Source organism: Macaca mulatta, chromosome 13 (assembly GCF_049350105.2).
Source record: "Macaca mulatta isolate MMU2019108-1 chromosome 13, T2T-MMU8v2.0, whole genome shotgun sequence".
Taxonomy (NCBI): Eukaryota; Metazoa; Chordata; class Mammalia; order Primates; family Cercopithecidae; genus Macaca; species Macaca mulatta.
Window position 1 is genome coordinate 10,826,655 of NC_133418.1, and position 22,935 is coordinate 10,849,589.

The following is a 22,935-nucleotide window of genomic DNA, read 5'->3' on the forward strand; positions in this document are numbered from 1 at the left end:
ATTATCATGTGACTGGCAAATAATTAGGGCTAAAAAAAAATTATTTTAATCACCAACCCGTCCCAAGAAAAGCTGTGTCACACATCATCCTGGCTAAATCTGTGGTAACTCTGTCTTAGAGACTTCATGAAGGCTATTATGAAGTTAGGTTTTGGGGGCAAAGAGGCATGGAGATTCAGTCTCATGGCTTTTATTCCAAAAAAATGGTTTTCTGAATATAGTTGCCCAAATGCCTACAATTTTCTGACTTGGCTGATTCTCACTCCTGATAGATTTCTAAATATCTTACAGAAGTGTCTTCAGGAAAAGATGCCAAGCAACGAAATTCCTCAAAGCTGCACACTCAGCACCTGGGAATCACTCAAAGCCTCTCCTGCAATTTCCCTGAGGGCCACAACCTCTGCCTGCTGTCCCTGTCCTCACAACCAGCTCTCCCTCAGGGACCCCCTAAAGTTACTGCCCCAGAGTCCAGACTGCTCCTTGGGCCCCCAGTGAATCCACCTTGCTGTGGCTGGAGAGCTCTTTCTAAAACGTGTGTCTTCAGAGCACTCTACCGCAGGAATTCTTCGGTCGTTCCCCTTCATCCATCAATACAATCTCAACCCCTGAGCACGGCAGCTGAATTCATTCTGAACTCAGTGATTTCCAACTCCAGATGTTCACAGAAACACCTGGGGTGCTTCAGAGTCTGGTTCCCGTGGTCTAAGGCATGCAGCCAGGATCAGAACTAGTGATCCCAGCTCCTTCTGTTGGTCCCAGGTGCAAGTCTTGCAGAATTCACTCCCCAAGGGGCCATCCAGCCTGAGTTTGGAGCCTTGCAGGTGACGCCTGTGACCAGGCACACCCTGTACCTTTTCAGAATTTTATTCATCCCTCTAGACATGAGGGCAGAGGCATTCCTTCCGCTCTATGGAACCCAAATCCCAGAGACCTGTTCCCAAGCAGTTATGGCTCGCAGAATGTTGGAAAGGGTGACATTTCCCTCACAGACATTTCAGGAAAGTTCAATACTTCTAACACAAGATCCCATAGAATAGTAAGTTGAACCCTATGAAGATATTTGTGACTTACAAAAATAGCGACTTCATGTGGCTCAACCTGACACTTTGGAAAGGGCTACAGAAGTGATTGAAGAGAATTTAAAAAATGAAACACCACAAATGTTAATTGAGCAGATTTAATTTCCCTGAGATAAATATTCCATAAGTGAAACAAATGCTACCCATTAGACCAGGGGTTTTCAAAGTTTACTGTGCAAAAAATCAGCCAGGTATCTTATTAAAATGGTCCCCAACACGTCTGAGCTGGAGCTTCAGCGTTCGCAGGTCTCACAAGCTCCCACGTGATGCTGATGCTCCTGGTCTCTGGGTCTACACTTTAAAGTAAAAGGAGTCATGAGAAAAGGTGTACTTAAAAAACAGCACCTAACAAAATACTAAAGTCAGTAGTGGAGAATAACAAACATGTCTCTCTATTCTATATTCTAAGATCAGTCTTTGGTTTTCAATATTTCCATGTGTCTGATTATAAAGACTCATTACGTTTATGGGCTTTTTAAACTTCAGAAATAAAGTGCTACGATTTTTAAAATAAAAACATGGCTATAAGGGCTTTTAAGAAACTTGCCTATTTCTAAGTGTGAAGGACAATCTTTGAGATCCAAACTCTTCTGAAATTCTATTTCATTGCATAAACCCTTGATCATTCCTTGCCTTTTGAGTCTAATCTCCATGACATTTAGTTTGCTCCTTAAGGGCAAGGCCATTTTATATATTAATAATAGTTTGGTCGCCTCAAAAGCACCTAACATGTACATAAAAGTTCACAATTGTAAAACCTAATCAGAAGTCCATTTTTCCTTGAAGTAAGATAGGTAAAAGGACAATCTTCAAACTAAAACATACTTCCAATTATTTATCATAGATATTTGATTTTACTCCATGACTTCTAAAATACAGAAATGTTTACTGCTTTACAAAAACAATAAATATTAAAGACATGACAAATTACTGTAGTGTACTAAAATACTTACATTATGCATGTGTCAAGTTGAAAAGAGGCATAACATCCTAGTGGACTAATTGAGAAAAGTAATGTGAACTTCAACTGTCTGAGAGGAAGCCCTTAAGTAACTCTGATTAATACTTGATGTAATCCCAGTGGTCATCCTGCCTGGCACATGTCTCCCTGCAAGGCTGTGTTCACCTTCTGTCTGGCCCTCTGCCTCTCGTGGCCCCCTGGGCGCTGTATATGAAACTCCAGTTTAGACAAGAAATGGCGCATCCAAATATTTCCCTGTTGATCAACAGAGTGCTTGTGTTTGCAAGCATAAAACTGAAAATAAAATAAAGGAAATGATTCTTAACACAAGACACGGTAGCATCAAGTTCTTCTGGTCTGGCATGCCACCTGACCCTTATTCTGCATAAACTGTTCATTTTAAAAGCATTCCTGTGCTTTGGCTTCACCACTGGGTTCTGTCAGCACCACAAGGATGCAACCCGACTGGAATGCAGGCTTCCAGGAGCAGGCTGGCATGCCCAGCATCCAGGTGGTTTAGTCCAACTTCAGAGCAAGCTGGCAGAGGCCGGGAGCACAGGGAACAGGCCCAGGGGCCCGCTGCTCCATCATGCAGTACAAGTGCTGAGAGCTGGGATTACGAACACAATTTAAAGAGTTCCAATTTAGTTAGCTGTGTAAAAACAGCCAAGCCTATGTACTTTAATCAAAATCAGTGCAGTCTCAGTGTGGTCCTTTTTACCGCCATGAGAAATCGACAGCGGTACTTACGAAACACCACGGATTTCTTGGCCCTACCCAGGCCCACTGAGTCATCTCTAGGGGGGAGGTCAGTATCTGATTTTTAAGCAGCTTTGAAAAGCGAAAGCCTGGTTCTAATAAACCAGCTTCTTCAATCTGCAGGATTTTGATAGAAAACTCCCTCCTAGTGTATGGAATTTAACTGGAAACTCCAGTTCCAGTTGATCAGAATTTGACTGATATGTCACCCTGTTTTTTAGTAGGGAAACGCTTGTGGTTTCTTCCCTTCCTCCATGTATCATGTTCTCTTATTCCACCACCACTTCCCTACCCTGTAGCTGGTAGTTTTTTTACCCTTGAAAAGTGTAACCTCATTAGCCCAGGTGGGAAGAAGAGACTTTCAGGTAAACGTTGGATATATGTTCGCCTTGGAAAAGCTTCGCTCCAGTCTTAACCTTCCCATGAGTTGCCGTGACTTCTGATCATCCTGCAGGCCTAGCTGCATGGCCAAGGGCTGACCTGGAAGCCCAAGAGCTCACACCCACCCAGAAATATTTCCCTTCCACCCCAACTCTTCCCAAAGTGACCTTCTCCTCATGGCCGCTGGCCCTCATTCAACCACCTCAGATTTTGTTGCTTTACGTTATCCAAATCCATCTACTCACTTTTTAATTTACCATTCCTATCACCACTAGAGTGTGGTCTGTTTAGAGACATTATGAAAATGGCCACTAAGGCTAACGCAGCGCCCAGACTTGGGGGGCCGCAAGGGCTGACCTCCTGGGCGACCCCCGAGAGGAGAGGGGCAATGATGCGGCCCACCGCAGTCACAGACTGCCCCACGCCAATGAGGGTGCCGCTGGCCTGGGCTCCGCCCACGGTCAGCTGGAGGTCCGTGATGCACGTCCTGCCGATGGCAGTGGAGAAGGACAGGAGAGTGGAGGAGAGGACAACTGCACCCATGGTGGGGGCCAAGGAGTAGAGCAGCAGCAGCGCGCAGGTGAGCATGCTGGAATGCAGCAGCAGTACCTGCGAGTTGTGCTTGTACAGCCGCAGGATCGGCCCCAGGGCGAGGCCGGCGACAGCCCCCAGCATGCTGCTGTAACTGATGAGGTAGCCTGTCACCTTGGGCCGCACCCCAAAGCGCTCCTCCAGGGCCAGGACAAAGTTACTGTAGTACAGCATGACTGCCACGGCCATCAGCAGGCGCACCAGAAATATGTCCCACATTTCGGAAAACAGCAGGTTCTTCATGTTCCGCAAGGCCAACCCCACTTCGACCCAGGGCCGGGCAGCCTTCTTGCTGGCCCTGGCTCCGCGGTTGGTGGCTGCCTCCTGCACTGCGTCATGGCTCCTTCCCAACAGCACGTGGGTCTTTCGCAATGGCAAGCCCTTGTCTGTACTGCCCGGTTTTGCTTCCCTCCACGGAAAGAACCAAACGAGACCTGTTAAAACGGCACGAGACCCGTTAAAGCACTGAATGCACTGAATCCATACACCACCTCCTTGGGGAAGGGACAATTATTTGTGTTAGATTACTAACCTCTATTTTGATACTAAATTTACTAGTCTGTATTTTTGTATCTAGTCTTTCACCATTCCTATGGCTTTATTCTGACGTCAGGATTCTGGCAAAAGACTTTAAAAAAGAACATCACGATATCTACAAAATACTCACTGCTTTCTCCCAGCTCAAAAGCCTCCCTATGATAGTTTTCTACATTTCATCATTTCATATCTAAATTGTTATACATTTAAATTCTTCCCTTATTAACTTTCTAATTATCTGCCTATTCATTGTTTGTCTGTCCGCCTAACATCCATCCATCTATCCAACCATCTAGACATCCAATATTCTTGGAGTGCTTCTTAAGTGCTAAACACAGAAATGTATTAACACAGACAAGGCCTCTGAATACACAGTACTCAAGACACTAAAACTTAAAAAGGGGTTCAGATAAGAAAAGAGGCAACCAGATTGCGATATAAGGGCCATGCTGGGGCAAGTGTAGGCTGCTACATATGTGACGGCCTGCCTTGGCTTGACCGACGGACAGGGACAGCTTGGCCAACTCTCCCTGGGAAGCATCTGCTTGGATCTGCTCCAAGTCAGGGTTACCTAGTGCTTGTGCAGGTCACACCTGCACAACCTCAGGGGGCACCATTCTCACAGACCACAATATATACAACCTTACGCAGTGGCTCTAACCACCACTCGGATGATCCCACCTCTGTCCTCATAGGACTAGCACATTCTTGCCTGTTGGTCTCTTGCCAATCCATGCCCAAAAGTATTCTTAAAACTGAATTCAAACTTGCCACTCTAGGACATCCTTCCAAACTCTACCCTACTGTTTTTTCAGTTCTTTAGCACTTAAAAGTTCCACTCAGACCAGTGGCTATTCAGAGCCGCTTCATGTTGTTTCCGGCAACTTCATTTGTGTGTCATTTCTCCAAATATCGTGAAAGCACTTCAGCCACAGACAAATTTACGACGGAAATCCAAACACATGAGAACGTGGATGTGGACTTTTAATAATTCAATCTTAAAAGGGCCCTTGAACATTACACAGAATATTGATAAAAATGTGAAAGAATTATTGCTGATGGACTAAAAAAGTAGAATTAAAATAATAAAAATGATGATGATGACGGCAACTAACTTCTGTTGAGTGCTTACTATAAGCAATCCACCCACCTACCCATCCATCTGTCCAATCTTCCAATATTCATGGAGTTCTTAAGTGTGAAACGCTAAGAAAATATTAACAAGACAAGGTCTATGAAATCCTACCTCAGGCACTGGGGTAAGCTGCTTGCATTCAGAACCTCTTACAGTTCTCATAACAAGGCTATGTGTTTTGTTACCCCATTTTATAGATGAAAAAGTGAGAGACAATTTGCCCAAGGGTCACATTAAAAGCTGGCAAAGCAGGGATTTGAACCTGAGTCTGTCGGACTCCAGAGTTTTGAGTTCTTAACCATAAGAACAGAAATCACGATGAAAAGGCTTTCTCAGGCAAAGTGGCAGACCAGAGGAGGATATAAGAAACTAACGGGTGCAGCACACCAACATGGCACATGTATACATATGTAACAAACCTGCACATTGTGCACATGTACCCTAGAACTTATACAACAAAAAATAATTAATTAAAAAAAAAAAAAGAAGCGAACAGAGTAAAAGCATTGAGGAAAACAGCTATAGTCACTGGGGGGTAAAGGATGGCAAGACTGGGATGAGAAAGCAGCACAATATTATGTTCATTGCACTGAATGGTCAAAGCCCTAAGTGGGACACTGTGTGCTGTCTAGCCAGGTCCTCCTCCCTCTCCTCCTCTGCTATTCTATTGGCCCCAGCCTGCCTATCCTCAAGTTTCTTACTTTGGCCCCAGCCTGCCTATCCTCAAGTTTCTTATTTGGGAAAAACAAGTTCCTCTTCCTTGAAGCCACTGTGGTTGGGAACACTTGCAGCGGAACCTTTTCCTAACTGCTTAGAGCCATTTACAGGCTTAAGATAGGGCAACGTATTAAATGGCACTGTTGTTGAAGGATCCAAAATAGAAATCCATAACCAATTTTTTTGTTATATGCGGACTTTCAATTTTGAGTGATACCACATTCATGTACCTTCCTTTATATGTGAAGATACCTGGTCACATCAATGAAGCACGTGTTTGAGACTGTTTTATCTAGGTTTATGTGAATCCATTAGGCCTCCCCTCCTGATTCAAGTTACAGGTTAAGTAAATTCCTGGCAAAAAATCATAATGTATTTCTGTGAGGATGGAGAATAAGCTCATGAACTTTGCTTCCTGAGTCTGACATCCTAACCCAACATGGAAGGCATCATGCAAAACAGAACCCTGAATATGAAGATTCAAAAAGCTGCAGTAAAGTACGGTATCATTAAATGTAAGGAAAACTGCCTAGCATGAATTCTCGTTTATGAAGTCATTTATCCAAGGGCCAGCCACGCACCACTCTCTAAGCGAAGAAGATGAAAGACATTTTAAGCAACTAGCCCTGCATCCAATATGCATCCATATATGTATGTATTTATTTGAGACAAGATCTCACTCTGTCACCCAGGCTGGAATGCTGTGGTGTGATCACGGCTCACTGTAGTTTTGACCTCCTGGACTCAAACAGTTCTCCTGCCTCAGTCTCTCAAGGATTTGGGACTACAGGTATGTGCCACCATGCCTAGCTAATTAAAAAAAAAATTTGTAGACTCTCACTATCTTTCCCAGGCTGGTCTTGAACTCCTGGGCTCAAGCAATCCTCCCACTTCAGCCTCCCAGAGTGCTAGGATTACAGGCATGAGCCACTGAACCCGGCCCAAAGTGTATTCTGCACAGGGGTGATAACAGTGAGTAAATAGGACAAAATCTCTTCCTTCATGGGGTCTGCCTACTGATTTGGGGGCACAAACAGAATGTAAGCAGTAAAACAAATTAATAACATAATTTCAGGAACGCTGTGAAGAAAATTAAGCTATTTTAGGCAGAATGGTCAGAGAAGGCCTAAGGGAGCAGATATTTCCGTCTTGAATGATGAAAAGAGAGAGTCGATAACAGATGTGGGATGAATGTGGCAGGTAGAGGACTGGCCTGGTACAAGGCCCTCCTATGGGAATGAGCCTGGCATGCATATGGTTGATCAGAAAGCCAGCGTGGCCAGAATGTATGGAGGGAGGCAGAGAGACGGGCAGGGTCTGCCCATCACCTACCACTGTGCCAGCTGTGGGGCATGTGCACCATTGTGATGGAAGCCACTGGGGGTCTGTAGCAGGAGACGGCATAGTCTTTCTTTCTTATTTCCATAATTATATTTAAATTTACATAAAATACATTAAAAATAAAAGATTTCCCTTTTAAATTGCAATTAAAACATGCATCATGCAGAAGAATAAAATTAATCCCTTCCTCACACATGACAAAAATCAACTTAAATGGATTAAAGATAAAAATCAACTCAAAATGGATTAAAGACAAACATAAGACCTGAAACTGTAAAACAGAAGGTAGAAGCTTCTTGAATTGGCCTTGGCAATAATTTCTTAGCTATAACAACAAAACCAATCCAAAAATAGACAAATGGAACTACCTGAAACTAAAACGCTTCTGCACAGCAATGGAAACAAATCAGCAAAGTGAAAAGACAACCTGGAAACAATCCGTAAAGCCAGAAGTAACCTGCACCGTGGACATGATTTGCAAATCATTCAACTGATAATGAGTTAATATCCAAACTATGCAACGTACTTCTTCAACTCAACAGGAAAGAAAAAAACAAAAAAACAAAAAAACTCAGTTTAAAAATGGGCAAAAAATCTGAATAGACATTTCTCCAAGACGTGGCCGGTGGAAAAACAAAAGGTGTTCAATGTCGCTGATCATCAGGGAAATTCAAATCAAAACCACAATGAAAAATCAACTCGCACATGTTAGGAGGGCGAATACAGACACACTTTTAAAAGATAAGTGTTAATGAGGATGTGGAGAAAAGAGAACTCTTGGGCTGGGTGCGGTGGCTCATGCCTGTAATCCCAGCATTTTGGGAAGCTGAGGCGGCAGATCGCATGAGGTCGGGAGTTTAAGACCAACCTGACCAACATGGAGAAACCCGGTCTCTACTAAAAATACAAAATTAACCAGGTGTGGTGGCGCACGCCTGTAATCCCAGCTACTCAGGAGGCTGAGGCAGGAGAATCGCTTGAACCCGGGAGGGGGAGGTTGCGGTGAGCTGAGATCACGCCATTGCACTCCAGCCTGGGCAACAAGAGCAAAACTCCATCTCAAAAAAGAAAAAAAAGAAAGAAAAGAGAACACTGGCACACTTGGGAATGTAAACTGGTACCAGCCACTATGGAAAACACTAGGAGGGTTCCTCAAAATGACTTTCGCTTTTAGACGGTGAGTCTGTTCATTCTGATAAAAACTAATTGCAAAGAAATAAGAGAAAAGTAGGTAGATTGGTCAGTATGAATACACAAAACAATCTTCTCATGACTGTCAACTTACCGGCATTGAGAATGAAGACCAAAAAGCAGATGAAGGCTGTGAGATAAAACCCATCCTCTAATTCAGTGAGATAGCCACCGACCACGGGGCCCAGGATGAAGCCCACACCGGAGGCTGTGTTGAAGTGTCCGATTACAAGCGGCCGTTCCTTCTCTGGAACCACATCAGAAAGTAGAGCCCTCGAAATGGACAGTGTGTGTTTAAAAATACCTGCAAGGGGATGAGAAACAGTCTCTGTAACTTTGTCCAGACCACAAGTATCTCGCTTACGATCCTGTGCTTAACCTTTATCCCGATGGAGTTCTGATCTCCGGTTTCTTTGGAAGGCAGCTATGCTCACCACTTTACAACCAAGGCATCTGATCTTTCCTTTGAACCTCTGAGGTCCGCTGGTTCCATCCCACCATAATTGGACTCCTGGCCTAGCACTCTGATCCTAGTCGGTCACCTTATCTCTGGCAACCAAGTCCCTTAGCCCTCAGCTTGCCCACCTCCTGTCATGACCTCCCAGGTGTCTCCCAGTTACCCAGCTGCATTTCACAGTGGCTTCCATAAAGCGAGTTTTCCTTCTTTACACATTAACTCATTGAGCCAATATTTACTGCATGCCTACTCTATGGCCAGCCCTAATCTTGACCCTGAGGATAAACCAAGGAACAGAGAAACGGAGCTGGGGAGAGGACTAGGAGTGAGGAGAAATCTGACAGCACCATCACTGAACCAATACCAATGGATTTTCTACCAGTAAGAGGCCTGTGAATTTGTTGAACAAATTGAATGCTGTGATACAACCTTTAATAAGAAATAAAAGTGACTGACAACTATACTCCTCATATCTCTGCACATGGGATTTGACTCCTGTGTCCCCAGACCCCCATGTGCAGAACAACCATACTTGCAAACATGCTGACAGACTCTGGTAACCAGCGGCCCACTATTTTGATCAACACATAGTAGAAATTGAATAAATGCGGCTGGCGGATCTGCGTGAATCACTCAAGTGTGATGTGACAGCGTTTCTCCGTGATCTCCCGTGGGCAGTCCCACTCTGCACATCACTGTGCTGCCGCCTAGTGCTTCAACACACTCGTCCTACTAATCTATTCCCAGCTCTGCCTCAAAAGTTGTGTGGTTGCGTGCCTGATAGCCAGACTCTTTGGAAAGCAAATGTGTAAATCTCTTTTGGAATTAGGTAGATGGGCTCTCCCTAGACCTGTTTTCATAAACATCAGAGAGGACTGGGCCAGAACGTGATTTCGATAGGTCTTGCAGGAATTCTATGATTCTTTTTGAAATTGTATTGATGTCAGGTTCACTTTACATACATGAGGGATGAGGACTGCAGTAAGTGTATCCCACAAACAACCCAGCCTCAGCTTCTCTTGTCTTTCAGAGGTTGGGGTGGTAGAGAGAGTGGAATGGAAAATGAGGCGTCCAACTCAGGCACTTAAAACTCAGGCACTGACTCGAAGTCAGTGGCTCATTTTTAGGACACGAGGATCTGAATCCACAACTGACTTTGTGAAGTAGAACCCTGTGAAGCCCCCTGTTCACAGAGGGCTTGCTCCTGTTCACAGACCACTAAACACTGTGGAGATTACATGGGCAAGGAGGAGTTTTTATGTATAGCGCTCATTGGTGAAGATTATAGTGACAGTTCGTATAAGAGAACTCTCACTACTTAAGCCCAGGCTCATTTCCTATTAAACAAAACATTTTACTCCTCCCCATAAATCTCAATGCATTTTGCAACAACTCTAGGTTCTTCTTCATCTTCCCCATCTGCTTCTTTAGAATTATCAACAGTATACACCACACCACGTAACGGTGGAGTGTGTTACACTGCAGAAAGGCACGCTGCCCACCAAGGACAATAAACTCAACACCAGATGCACGTACAATGGCTATCACTTGGATTTCGTGTGTGGTACTGGGGTTTGTAAAGACAACTGACCACATTCAAGCAAAGACCTTCATAAAGCATTTATCTAGTCAACAAAAAGGCATGGTTAAGAACTTTGGGGGCTGAACTCTGCAGACTTTCAGAGTAAATGAAAAAAGCATATATTCCACAGAAATGGTGTGGAAATCCCAGGTGAGCCAGCTGATCATCACGTCTATGTTAAAATGAGTGATCTGATGCTCTATTTATTTGGGGAGTCAATTAAAAGCAAGCAGTTTAACAAAACTCGGGATGGTGCCCAGTGCCCCGACTTGTCGAGCAGGGTAGCAAAGCCTGCCAGTGCTCTGATAGGTACAGTAAGAGAGACACTGAAACTCCTCTAATTGCTAAGAATGGCAAAGAGAGAACAAAGAGCTTCTACGGGAATAATCTACCCACCAAGCACTATTCGGCATTCACAGGAGGTGTTTCAAAAAATGGACAAAATAAAAGCTAGTTCGAAATGTTAAAAACAGCCCAGACCAGTCTAGAAGTAGCAAACTCACCCATGAGCTGCTCTATCATAATCCCAGTGTCCCCCCTAATTGACAGTCAGACAGAAGGAGGCCACAGGAAAGCTAAAGAGGTGAATCCCAATTTGATGTGAGGAAGCCCAGTTACAAAACTACAGGCTCACCAAGGGAGAGAACGGGACCCTCAGTGCTGGCCAAAGACACTTCACAAATTCTTACTGACTTGACATAAAGCAAGATCAACAGGAAGGAGACAAGTCCCAGTACAGTAGCATGATCATTCACGTTGACAGGCTCTGAGGGGCAAGGGGCTCCGTCAAGTACAACTCCAGGTTTGGTCCAGATAGCGGAGTGCCTGGTCCGTGCTAAATGTTCAATGGCCAGCAGCTGCTGGTGTCAGTTATAGCCACAATTGCCATTGTAATGAGCACTTTATGTAAGTGCTAATCAAAGAGGCAATGTCCAGCAGGAACAGGCTTTAGAGACACACACATACACACACACACACACACACACACACACACACACACACACACACACACGGCCAGTGTTTCTGCCTCTTAGAAGTCCCACATGTGGGAAGCCTCAAAGACTTGCCAGGCACGGCTCCCTTCTGAACACTCTTTATGCAAGGAAGGATGTTGAGCATGACCACAGAGGTGGCCCAGGAGGAAGCCTGCCATTTCACATATTGAGGTTCTGGGGGAAGCTATGTTTGGGGGGAAAAAAAAAAAAAAAGTCACTCACCTGCCGGGACTCTAGCCAGGACAAACAGGAACATGTTGGTGGCTGCTCCGAGAAGGAGATAGCCCAGGGCACTGAGTAGAATGCAAGTCAGCAAGGAAGACCGTTTTCCCACCACATCGCTCCAGCAGCCCTGAGGAAAGCAAGAAAAAGCCCTTTGACCCCATCCGCAGTAACAACTACTACCATGCAAACGACCAAAACAAAGTGACCAGGGGAAAACATTAGAAGATGCAGTGTCAGATCCTCAAATGCTCAGTTCCATGATGCCATTTGTCAGAGTAAGTTATTTTCTCTGATCGTCACACACAGTGAATGGAAAAACACAACGTATTTTTCTTTGTCCAAAAACAAACAAAAAAGTCTGATGATCTAGTAGCTAAGAAAGGCAGGAGAGATGATAAAGTATAATTTATAAAGCCTCATTCTCGCCGGGCGCGGTGGCTCAAGCCTGTAATCCCAGCACTTTGGGAGGCCGAGATGGGCGGATCACGAGGTCAGGAGATCGAGACCAGCCTGGCTAATACGGTGAAACCCCGTCTCTACTAAAAAATACCACAAAAAACTAGCCGGGCGAGGTGGCGGGCGCCTGTAGTCCCAGCTACTCTGGAGGCTGAGGCAGGAGAATGGCGTAGACCCGGGACGTGGAGCTTGCAGTGAGCTGAGATCCGGCCACTGCACTCCAGCCTGGGCGACAGAGCAAGACTCCGTCTCAAAAAAAAAAAAAAAAAAAAAAAAAAAAGCCTCATTCTCTTCATTCTCATTACTTTACACAACTATACTCTTCAGATACCATGTACATTTTTTAAAAATTTAGAAAATACTGAAAAACAAAATGAAGAATATAAAAATACCTCATAATCCCAAATGCACCTATATTTTAACAAAATGGTCATACAATATGCTCTATTTTGTAACGTGCTTTTTCACTTAATATGACTTAAGCATCATTCCATGTTATTAAAACTTTGCCTTTGTTACCATTCTAATTATATTCCTTATTCCACTACATACCAATATTTATTTAACAAACTGTTTTGTTAGATTTTTGCTCTTTAAAAATTTGTCAAAAATATAAATAATGCTACAATAAGCATCTTCATAGCAAACTCTCCACAGATACCCTTAAAAATTCCCTTGGAACAAATCCCTATAATTAGAGTTGCTCCAATTCTATGCAAGCATTTTTTTTAGGCATTTGCCATATACTGACCAATTACTCTCTGGAAAGATTTGTAATCCCATATATACTGTAATTAGAACAGTAACAGTCTCCAATCCCCCTTATTTCAACCAGCACTGTTACTGTCAATGTTTAAAATCTACAGATTGGTTAAGCAGCATCTTTTAAATTATGTTTGCCTATTTTCTTGATAATTTTTTAAAAGGTTGTGTACTATTCGCATTTTCTCTCGAGGGAAGCACATAAGGCAGCATTTCTGCTCCTTAGAATTCCCACATTTGGGAAGCCTCAGAAACGTGCCCGGCGGAGCTCCCTTCTGAACACTGTATGCAAGCAAGGATGCTGAGCAAGGCCACAGCGGTGGCCCCGGAGGACGCCTGCCATTTCACATACTGACGTTCTCAGTGAAGCTGTGTTTGAAAAAAAAAGTAACTGCCTTAAAACAACAATTACCAAACAGTATACTATCAATGGAGCACGGTGTAAAAGGGTTAAGAACAGGGTCCCTCCAGCTGTATGAAACCCTGGATGACCCCCAGTTCCAGTACAATGGGCTGGTCTCCATTAGTCCCGGCTTGGAGGCGACTGAGGCTGGCTCCTGCGTCCCTCCTTCCTCAGCGATGTTCCACAACCATTCCTCACCCTCTCCACTAACCGTGGAAGGAATCTCAGCAGGCCACTCCTCCATGCTAACTGCCAAGTGTACCTGTTCATGCCCTCTCCCCATTTTTATTGATATGTTCATCTTTTTCTTAAGGACCCGAAAGATCCCTTCACATAAGGATGTAAACTTCTTCTATAAAGTATTTTTAAGGTAAATCTTCCAAAATACTGTCATCCTCCTACAGGTGTCTTCAATCCTAATCCTCAATTTTCATTTCAATGAATTTTAGAAATTCCCCACACTCCTTTGATCTGGGGAAGGGGTCACCGGCCTCCTTGTATTCACAGGGCAGTGGGATAATCTGGGAGTTATACCCTGGACCCCGAGCCTGGCTGTCTGGGCTCAACGCTGAACTCATCATTCCTTCCACCATGACCTCGGACACAGCAGCTAACCTCTCTATGCCTCAGTCTCTCTACCTGTAAAACAAGAATAATAGTAATATCTGCCTCAGAGATTACCTTCTCCACTCAATACTTTCTATATGCTTAATATAAAATGAGTCATTAAAGAACCACAACCACCCTCTGAGGCTGGTTATTATAAGGATTAGAGGAAATAAAGTTCTCAAAACAGGGCCTGACACATAGGTACTTAATAAATGGATCATTTTTTATTAAAATACATTTATTTAAAAACATTAGACAAATCTGACAGAACATACTTTTTCTTTATAGAGATTTGTTCTCAAAATTAAAATGTTTTTGGTAGAATTTATAATTAAAATACGTGCTTACAAAAGTATGGGTTAAAAAGGAAATTTTAACTGGGCATTTCTGTATCTTAAGGCTTTCTAAGAAAGGTATTCATTGAATTTTAGCTAAAAGACATATGAAATGTTCCGTGTAAGTACAAACATAAAACAACAAAGGAAAATCTGAAAAAAAGGGTAGAGTCATAGTTAGCAATAAAAATTCACATTCATAAAGTGCTAACTATTGCCAGGTGCTCTGATAAGAGTACAAAAAAAATTGAGCAAGTAAGCCTGGTCTATATCTCAGAAAGACCAGAGTCCAGAAGGAGAAAAGATTTAAAGAATTCACATACGCTATGGCCTAATAGCGCTAACAGATGCACACATCAGGTTTTTTGGGAGCGAGTTTACAAATAGAGAGAAAAGGTGTTTACTAAGATGTAACTCAAACTTTTCTCTCACAAGAAAGAACACGAAATAGGACATTCTGCTTGGCAAGCAAGTATACTGCTTTCCTGTACAACCTGATAACTCTAGTTACCTATTTACCATTTTATTACCATTAAGGCAATGACAGATGACTCCTAGAAAAAAAATAATATGGGCTTAGAGTCCACATACTGAGATTAGGTGGCTTAGTCAAATTAACCTATGTGGGTCTTAATTGGTCTTAATTTCCTCCTATATAAAAGGAAGATAGCAAACTACTTTGCTGGGTTACTATAAAGTGTAAATGAGGCTGAAACTATTATTGTTACGGAAATCTAATATAAGAAAGACTTCAATAAAAGATAAATCAGGAAGTAGTTGTTTACTTATTTAAGAATTTATTATGGAATCTGACTGAATTTCTTTTAAAAATGTATTTTACAAGGAAGCAACTCTTGTAAGTACACTTTGTGTTCTTTAAATATGAGACCCCCAGGTCAGCTATTGAGACCAAAGTCACTACTGAACTATTGTGAGACTAAACAGGCTAATCTACTGAACTGCCTGAACCACTGGACACTGAGGTCTCCAGACCAGAGGGATCACAGTAGACTGCACAGGGAGAGGGAAGGGGATGATCAGGTAAGGTCTCTGAAATTCAAACAACTGAGTGGTCAGAAGTAGGGCAGTGACAAGGTCACCACTGAATCTGTGTTTCTTTCTTATTTCTTAGAAACAGGGTATTACTATGTTGCCCAGGCTAGACTTGAATTCCTGGGCTCAAGCGATCCTCTGACCTTAGCCTCCCGAGTAGCTGGGACTGCAGGTGCCGGCCACCATGCCTGGCCACCTCTGGATCTTTCTACTCCATGCTGCAGATATACAATCAGCCAATCCAAATGTCCCCTTCTGTCTATACACTTAAGTCTTATACAAAAGCTTTTACTGAGTTCAAACTACACAACTTTAAATGGAATAGCAGAAATATAAATGGATTTGATTACTGTCAATGAAGTGAAATAAATAATAAAATTGATTATAACTTTTTTTTTGAGATGGAGTCTTGCTCTGTCGGCCACACTGGAACACAGTGGTGCGATCTCTCGGGTTCACACCATTCTCCTGCCTCCGCCTCCTGAGTAGCTGGGACTACAGGTGCCCGCCACCACGCCTGGTTAATTTTTTTGTATTTTTTTTAGTAGAGACGGGGTTTCACTGTGTTAGCCAGGATGGTCTCAGTCTCCTGACCTCGTGATCCACCCACCTCAGCCTCCAGAAGTGCTGGGATTACAGGCATGAGCCACCGCGCCCGGCCTAAAATCGGTAACAACTTTTGTTTACATTCTTTTTGCCCGTAAAATGTAGGGAATTATAGGAAGAACATATTACAATTTAAAGGTATTCTCATCCCAAATCTATCACTTTTTGCTAAACTTCAAGTCCCCAATTTTACTACATCTGTGATGGATGAGACACGTGATTATGTTTCACCCAATGGAAGATAACTTACCACGAACGTGCTGGAAAAGAGTTGCAAAACGCCATAGGAGGAGCCTGTAAAAACAAATCAATAACAATAAAATCAGCTAGACCTATCACAAAAATGGATTAAGTGATAACAATTATACAGAAACCAACAGAAAAACATTAGGATAAAAGACCTTTTTGTGTTAAATTATCTCACGTCTTCTTTTTTTTTTCTACATGGAAAAATGGAAGTAATACAATTTCTAATAAAAGGTTTTCAAAAAATTGAGGGTAAACAGAAGAGGGTAAACAAAGGCAAAAGGTGACCTTATGGACACTGTATGATTGTCCTTCCATCATATGAGATTGTGTAGCTTCAACTTATGAAACAGCATAGAGAGTACTCAGGGGAATAGAAACGTAAATTCTGGAAAAATCCTACTAAGCCTTAAAATCTTAACATTGTCTGTTTCTAATGTTTAATGGTTTTATAAAATGACTTAATTTTATAAAGAACTTACATTTTTTTTACAGAGTTCTTTTACCCCCATTATCATGCAACATGCCCCATCTGCTTTTCCCAAAAAACTTCACACTGCTGGGTGGTCCAGTATAATTCCAAGTACATTTGTCAAGGGAAATACAAATCATGCCTTGGACCATGATTTAACAAATATTATGTACAAGACCATCTACAAACACTTGCTCGTGTGGCTTGTGAATGATCAAGAGCCGTTAGTCTCAACAATTTCTCATTAGTTAGCATAGTCCGAAGCCCTGCTATCTCTTGCCTTTTTGGTAAATCAATGACCTCTGCATAGAATTTTTATGCTGCACAGGCAGAGAAACCCTACAGTCTCTATGATGTGTTGGTGATGGTGTGAGAAGCTTGCAACTAATTGGCTAATGTTCACTCAAACCCTTTCCCACAGGATATAATTTCTGCAGGTTATGTTTTCCTGGTCTCTCACATTAGTTTAAGGGTTCCTGTAGGCAGGAGTCCACATATACCTACTCTTTCACATACACAGCCAGTGCCTTGCAGAGGCTCCATAAGTACCTGTTGCCACTAGTGGCATGAGACTTGGTTATAGTGCTCAAATGTCAAAATCTCTCTGAACATAGGTTGTCTAGAAAAAAAGGAATTGCATTTGCTATAGGGTACTATTTTAAAATATTCTGGAAATTTGTTTTATCTCATTTCCCACTTATGCATTTGCTATAGGGTACTATTTTAAAATATTCTGGAAATTTGTTTTATCTCATTTCCCACTTACCTTTGGATAAAATTTGGCTACATGACTGAACTGTTTTCAGGTACTTGGTTCAGAGGATTTAAAATTCAGTGCTCTAAAAGTGAGCAGTATCGACCACTCACCTACTATTCCGGCAACGGTTGGACTTGCTCCAAGGGACTTGACATGAAGGCTCAATACAGGCACAACCATGCTGACACCAAACAAGTCCTAAAACAAAATAAATGCTGATGGACTCAAATTAGCATTTTTCAAACTAGGAAACCTAAAATTTTAAACTAATTTAAAAATTAAAACCAGTATCTAAAATTTTTAAGAAATCATAATTGGATACCATAGCATGCCATATAAATCCGCTGCCACTTGCAAATGCCTGGATTAGTCTGACCTGGGATCCATTTTAACTTTACAATCGAGGAGGATATGCTACAGAAGTTCCTCAAACAAAACAGATAAAAAGAAAACAAACCCATATTTTCTGTGGATAGGTCATAAGAAAAAATGCAGTCATAATTTGTCTTTATTGGTGAACTAGTACTTCCTTAAAAATATGTTTCGTTCTGGAGTTGGTGAAAGTGGCTAATGTCCTAGGACCTGTGGTTTATAAGCTTATACAATAATACCTGAGAAGAAAGGCTCAGTAAAGCAGGAAGGAAAAAGCTGGTGCACTGGGGAAAGGCCAACGTTTTGCAGCTAAGTCACAGAAAATGAATGGGCTTTGGGGTCAGGCAGACAGTTCCCAATTCCAGCTCCATCACTTACTAAACATCTGTCTTTGGAAAGTTACTTAAAGTTATCAAGCTTCCGTGTTGTCATCTGCAAAGGGTAGAACAGTAATACCTGCCTGGTAGAAGTATGATGAGCATTAAGTGGCATAATGCTTGAGAAAGGCCTGATAAAACAATGTAAGCTCAAACACGTCTTCTGCCTTCTTCAGTTCTGGTGATAAGTACAGGTCCTTTTTGCTAGGTATTCTGGGTTAATAGACAGACTGTTAACTTTTCCTTTAATTTTGTTCTTATTCTCACTTCACTAGGTTACCCTCTACAGTTGGTTTAGTGCGAGAAAAAACATTGCACACACACAGTTTTCATTATACTTGACCTGAATTCCTTCTTTCGTAAACCTGGTTAGTTGGAAAGAAAGAACTCACATGAAATGTGTATTTTCCTTGAGCTCAGAGTTAATCCTTTGTTCCCCCTTTCCTGTCCTGGTAGCTGTGCATTCATATAACTATAGATACATAAATTTCCACATACTCTTTTCAGTGGGCCTTTTCCATGGTTACATCTTTAGATGACCCTGTTATCTAATATCAAGTGACTGTAATTAGCTCTTAAATTACATTACCAGAGTGATGGTTTATTATTTCAATATTGTGATTACTTAAAATTTCCTTTGGGTCTGAGCCAGTTTCTTTTGGGCTTTGCTGTCAGTTGCATCTCATCAGCCCACTGATGTTTATACATTTAAAAGACTCAAAATGTAGCAGCCAGAATCTTCTGGATCTTTCAGAAAAGGAAACTCATTGTCCAATAACATTTTTTTCCAAAAAAAAAAAAAAAGTCCCAGTACAACATATCATTTAATAAAATGGTTATCCTAAATAAGAGATGGAGAGAAATATTTAGGTCAGGAGGCTGAGATCTATGGAAGGTAATAAGTATGAAAATACAGACACAAAAGCAATAACTGATAATTGGTATTACTTTAGCACGTGGTAAGTCTGAAAAATACTATATTCTTCCAAGGAGACCTCCCACTGAATCTTTCCTCTCAGGAAGTTCTGTTCTAAAATTGTCTTCTCCTTTACTATAAGAGGCCACTCCTTTCTGCTTCTGAATCCATAGCTTCTTCAAAATCACTGCATTTGGCAGCTGGTCATGTGCATGTAACCACTTCACAAAAAGATCATGTCAGAAGGGGCCGCTTAAACTTTCACTGAACATCAACATCTTTCAATAAAAATTGATGAATATGTACACTCAAAAGTTTCAGGACTCTTTTCAGGGTAGGAACCCCAGTAATTATTGATGATTGGACTATCTCAACAAAAATGAATTATCACCTGAATGAAGCTGATGGGATGGAAAACAAATCTCACCAAGTATCTGGAGGAAAAAAAGTGGTTGAAATAATAGATCTCATCACCATCTAAGCATCCTAAACAAAATGGGCCTCAAGGGTCATCTTCGTCTTCCCTCCTAAACAAATTAAAGCCTGGAAGGACACATACTGCTAAAACAGAACAATTTGTCAAATGACTTCTCTAATCTTGTTCCCTTCCTTTCCCATTCAGAAACCATTTGTCCAAGAATCTTAGGTCTCTACATCCCTAAATATGTCAAAAAAAAAAAAAAAAACTAAATTATGTATAATATTCCTTAGATGTTACCTAACAATCACCTGTTAGGTAGCTTTACTTGACTTTCATATAAAGCTTCATATATTTTAATTGTTTATAATATTTTCCATTAAAAAAATCCCTACTCTCTCAACTTTTGGGAAACCATAAACTTTTCCCGTAAGATATGAGACACCTAATGCTTGTCTTGAATATATTATTAAAGTTATTAAAATTCTGTATCAGGCTTGCTAGATTAGACTTGCCAAGTGCACAGCATAAAGAAAACATATGAGAAATTGTGAATATTCAAATCTGTATTGGAAAGTGGACCTTAACAGATGATCTGTGAACTGCTTTTTTTATTCTAATACTAAAACCATTTTGAATTCTAAGTCACGTTCGTTTCCAAATTCTCTGAACCCTAGTCTGGACTTTCCAGGTATGGGCTTGAATGTTTTCATCTGGCTGAACCAGCCCAAGTCCCTTCTGAGATAGGACAGCAGTAGCTTGGGACCCATATCTAAAAAGGCTGGATGTCAGCCAACTCCTCTCCAAGAACCACCCATACTCACTGGTTGTAAATTCTAGGTGCCTAGACTGAAAAGTGGAATAAGCATCCCCATACCGAGAATGAACTAATAGATTCAAGGATAGTGGTCAGAAGGAGTGCCAGTCTCTGAGGTTAAAGGCAAGGAGCTGGAGGGTGGGTCCTGCAATGGCCCTAGAGGCAGAGAAATCCTCTCTAAAAAGCCACCCTCCCTGAAGGCCTTGTGCTTCTGGGCTTGCAGCAATTTGGTGAACTTGCTTTCATGATGGTCTTAACTATTAACATTAACTATTATCAACATACAGTTGTTACCAACGGTTGAACACGTTGCATGGAGGTAGGGGGCATGGAGAGTGCATGAGACTGGGAGAAGTGGTGGTCTTGACCTGCATCTGGGCAGAAAACGACTCCTCCCCGCCAGGGCCCAGTGCCATCAGATACTATCTTCAAGGCCTCAAAGGTAGCCTTCTCCCATTGACACTTATCTCAGCTCCCTTGTCCTCAAGATACTGGATTAGCTCACACCCAGGGTTACTGAATTAGGCCTAGCCTTGGAAAGGGAGGAGTGCAGAGGTGGATCTAGGGTTCTTGCAGATAATGGCCCAGAAACTACCAACATCAGCTTACTTGTAAGACTAAATTCTTCGGTGGCAGAACTGTGGATTACAACAGTGGAGCTCCACAGCACCTACCACATGGCAGGTGTTCAGAAATGCTATGAATCAGCTTACTGAACTTTCCATTCTACGTAGGAAATTAGCACTCAGGGAGCAAACCAGGACACGCGCGTGCACACACGCAAGCGCACACACATGCACACACACACTCTCACCATGATGAAACCAAACCTACATTGTGCAATGCACACCTACTGTCCAAAGGTAGATGGATACAATTCACTCTGATCTGCGTGTTTAAACATTCAAGTAAACCAAGAGCTCTAGTGAAAATGCACCCAATTCTGTACAAGTGGGGTCATCAACAGCGGCTTCCCCAGCCTGCTCTGGTAAAAAAGCAAACCACACGCACACACGTCACGATGAAACCAAACCTATGCTGTGCAATGCGCAGTTTGTCGAAAAGCAGATCGGTAAAATTCACTCTGATCTGCGTTTTTTAATATTCAAGTCAACCAAGAACCCTAGTGAAAATGTGCCTAAATCTGTCCAAGCGGGGTCATCAACAGCGGCCTCCCCTGCCTGTTGTGGTAAAAAGGTTTGCGTGTCCCTACCTCACCAGCAGCCGCGCAGCAGCTGGGCTTTTCCAAGCTTGCCTAAGCCCCTGTTCTCCGCTCTGCAAAAGCTGCACCTGCCACAGCATTTAACACCTGGTCACACCTGAGGCTGGTACCAGGGCTTCTTTAAAGGCAGGGAAGGGAAGAGGCTCCGCGAACGGGGAGCAAGCGAACGCGAGAGCGGCAATAAAGCAGTGTGGCCAGATGCAGACTGAAGTGGGTGATGCGGCAAGAGTGGAGCTTGATAGGTAGTGAGGCACTCACCAGGCGAACTGCGGGTTCCCACTCCCTGGGAGCTCCAAGAACCGCCTGGGTCCCGAGGCCCGAACACAGTCAGCACTTGGTCCCAGCCCCACGCTCGCACTCACCAAGAAGCCTACCAAGTAGAGACAGAGCAGGAAGCGGCGGGTTCGGACCGCACCGGAGTCGGCAGCCCCCGCCTCGGTTCCTGTGTTCCGCTCCTGTTGCGGCTCTGCGATCTCCGAGACCAGCCTGGGGGCCGAGCTCATGTCCCAGTGACCCCCAAGCTCCATACCGGCGCCTGCCGGGGGTCGGAAGCAGCAGCAGCCGCCGACCGGCCCCGGGAGCCCAGCCCCGCCCCCAGCGGAAGCAGGAGGAGCGCGCCTGCGCAGAGAGAGGGGGCGGGTGCTACCTGGCCGCTCCGCGGGTGCGTGGCTGGTGCTATTGCTGGGAGTTCTGGTCCCAGGCAAGGTGGGGACTGGGCACGTTATCAACATGGTAAGCACAGACCAGTTTGTGATGATAATGGTGATGCTCTTTGTTTCCTCTGGGTACAGACCCTGCTGCCCCTATGGTTGGAGGACAGCAGGGAATTGTAATGAGCTTCACTTCCTCCTACGGAGTTATCCTAGGAGGTGACCAACTCCAGCTTGAAGTTCCACAGACCGTGGCTACCAGTTGATTGTGACAGACCTGGAATACGTTAACGTGGCTCTCCAAGCTTTCGTTTGCCTATTTAAAAAGCAATAGGAAATAATGTAGGCCAACTTCTAGAGGTGTGAGAATTCTACATATGCTTCTTAAGGTCTTTCTCTGGTGCATTGCAATGTGAACAAACCATAGATGGTCTATGCCTGAGTTGAGGTTACAGTCTCATGGAGTAAAAATAATAAGCACGCAGTGAATAAACATAAATAAAAATACCAAAA

General features: G+C 43.0%; 2 protein-coding genes across 2 annotated transcripts in view; one reads left to right on the forward strand and one right to left on the reverse strand.

The window, feature by feature from the left end:
- Positions 1–1,161: 1,161 nt before the first annotated feature.
- Positions 1,162–22,372, reverse strand: MFSD9 (major facilitator superfamily domain containing 9). The gene is made up of 6 exons (XM_015113036.3): positions 22,135–22,372; positions 17,761–17,848; positions 16,426–16,469; positions 11,949–12,078; positions 8,787–8,996; positions 1,162–4,205 (listed from the first exon to the last, which is right to left on the reverse strand). The coding sequence occupies exons 1-6, from the start codon at positions 22,297–22,299 to the stop codon at positions 3,418–3,420; spliced, it is 1,425 nt and encodes a 474-aa protein (XP_014968522.3). The 5' UTR covers positions 22,300–22,372; the 3' UTR covers positions 1,162–3,417.
- Positions 22,373–22,388: 16 nt separating this feature from the next.
- The window catches only part of TMEM182 (transmembrane protein 182), an 82,687-nt gene continuing 82,140 nt past the window's right edge, over positions 22,389–22,935 (forward strand). The window contains exon 1 of the mRNA XM_015112959.3: positions 22,389–22,504. Coding sequence (XP_014968445.1) covers positions 22,502–22,504 — 3 coding nt within the window. The 5' untranslated portion in view covers positions 22,389–22,501. The remainder of the gene's footprint in view (positions 22,505–22,935) is intronic.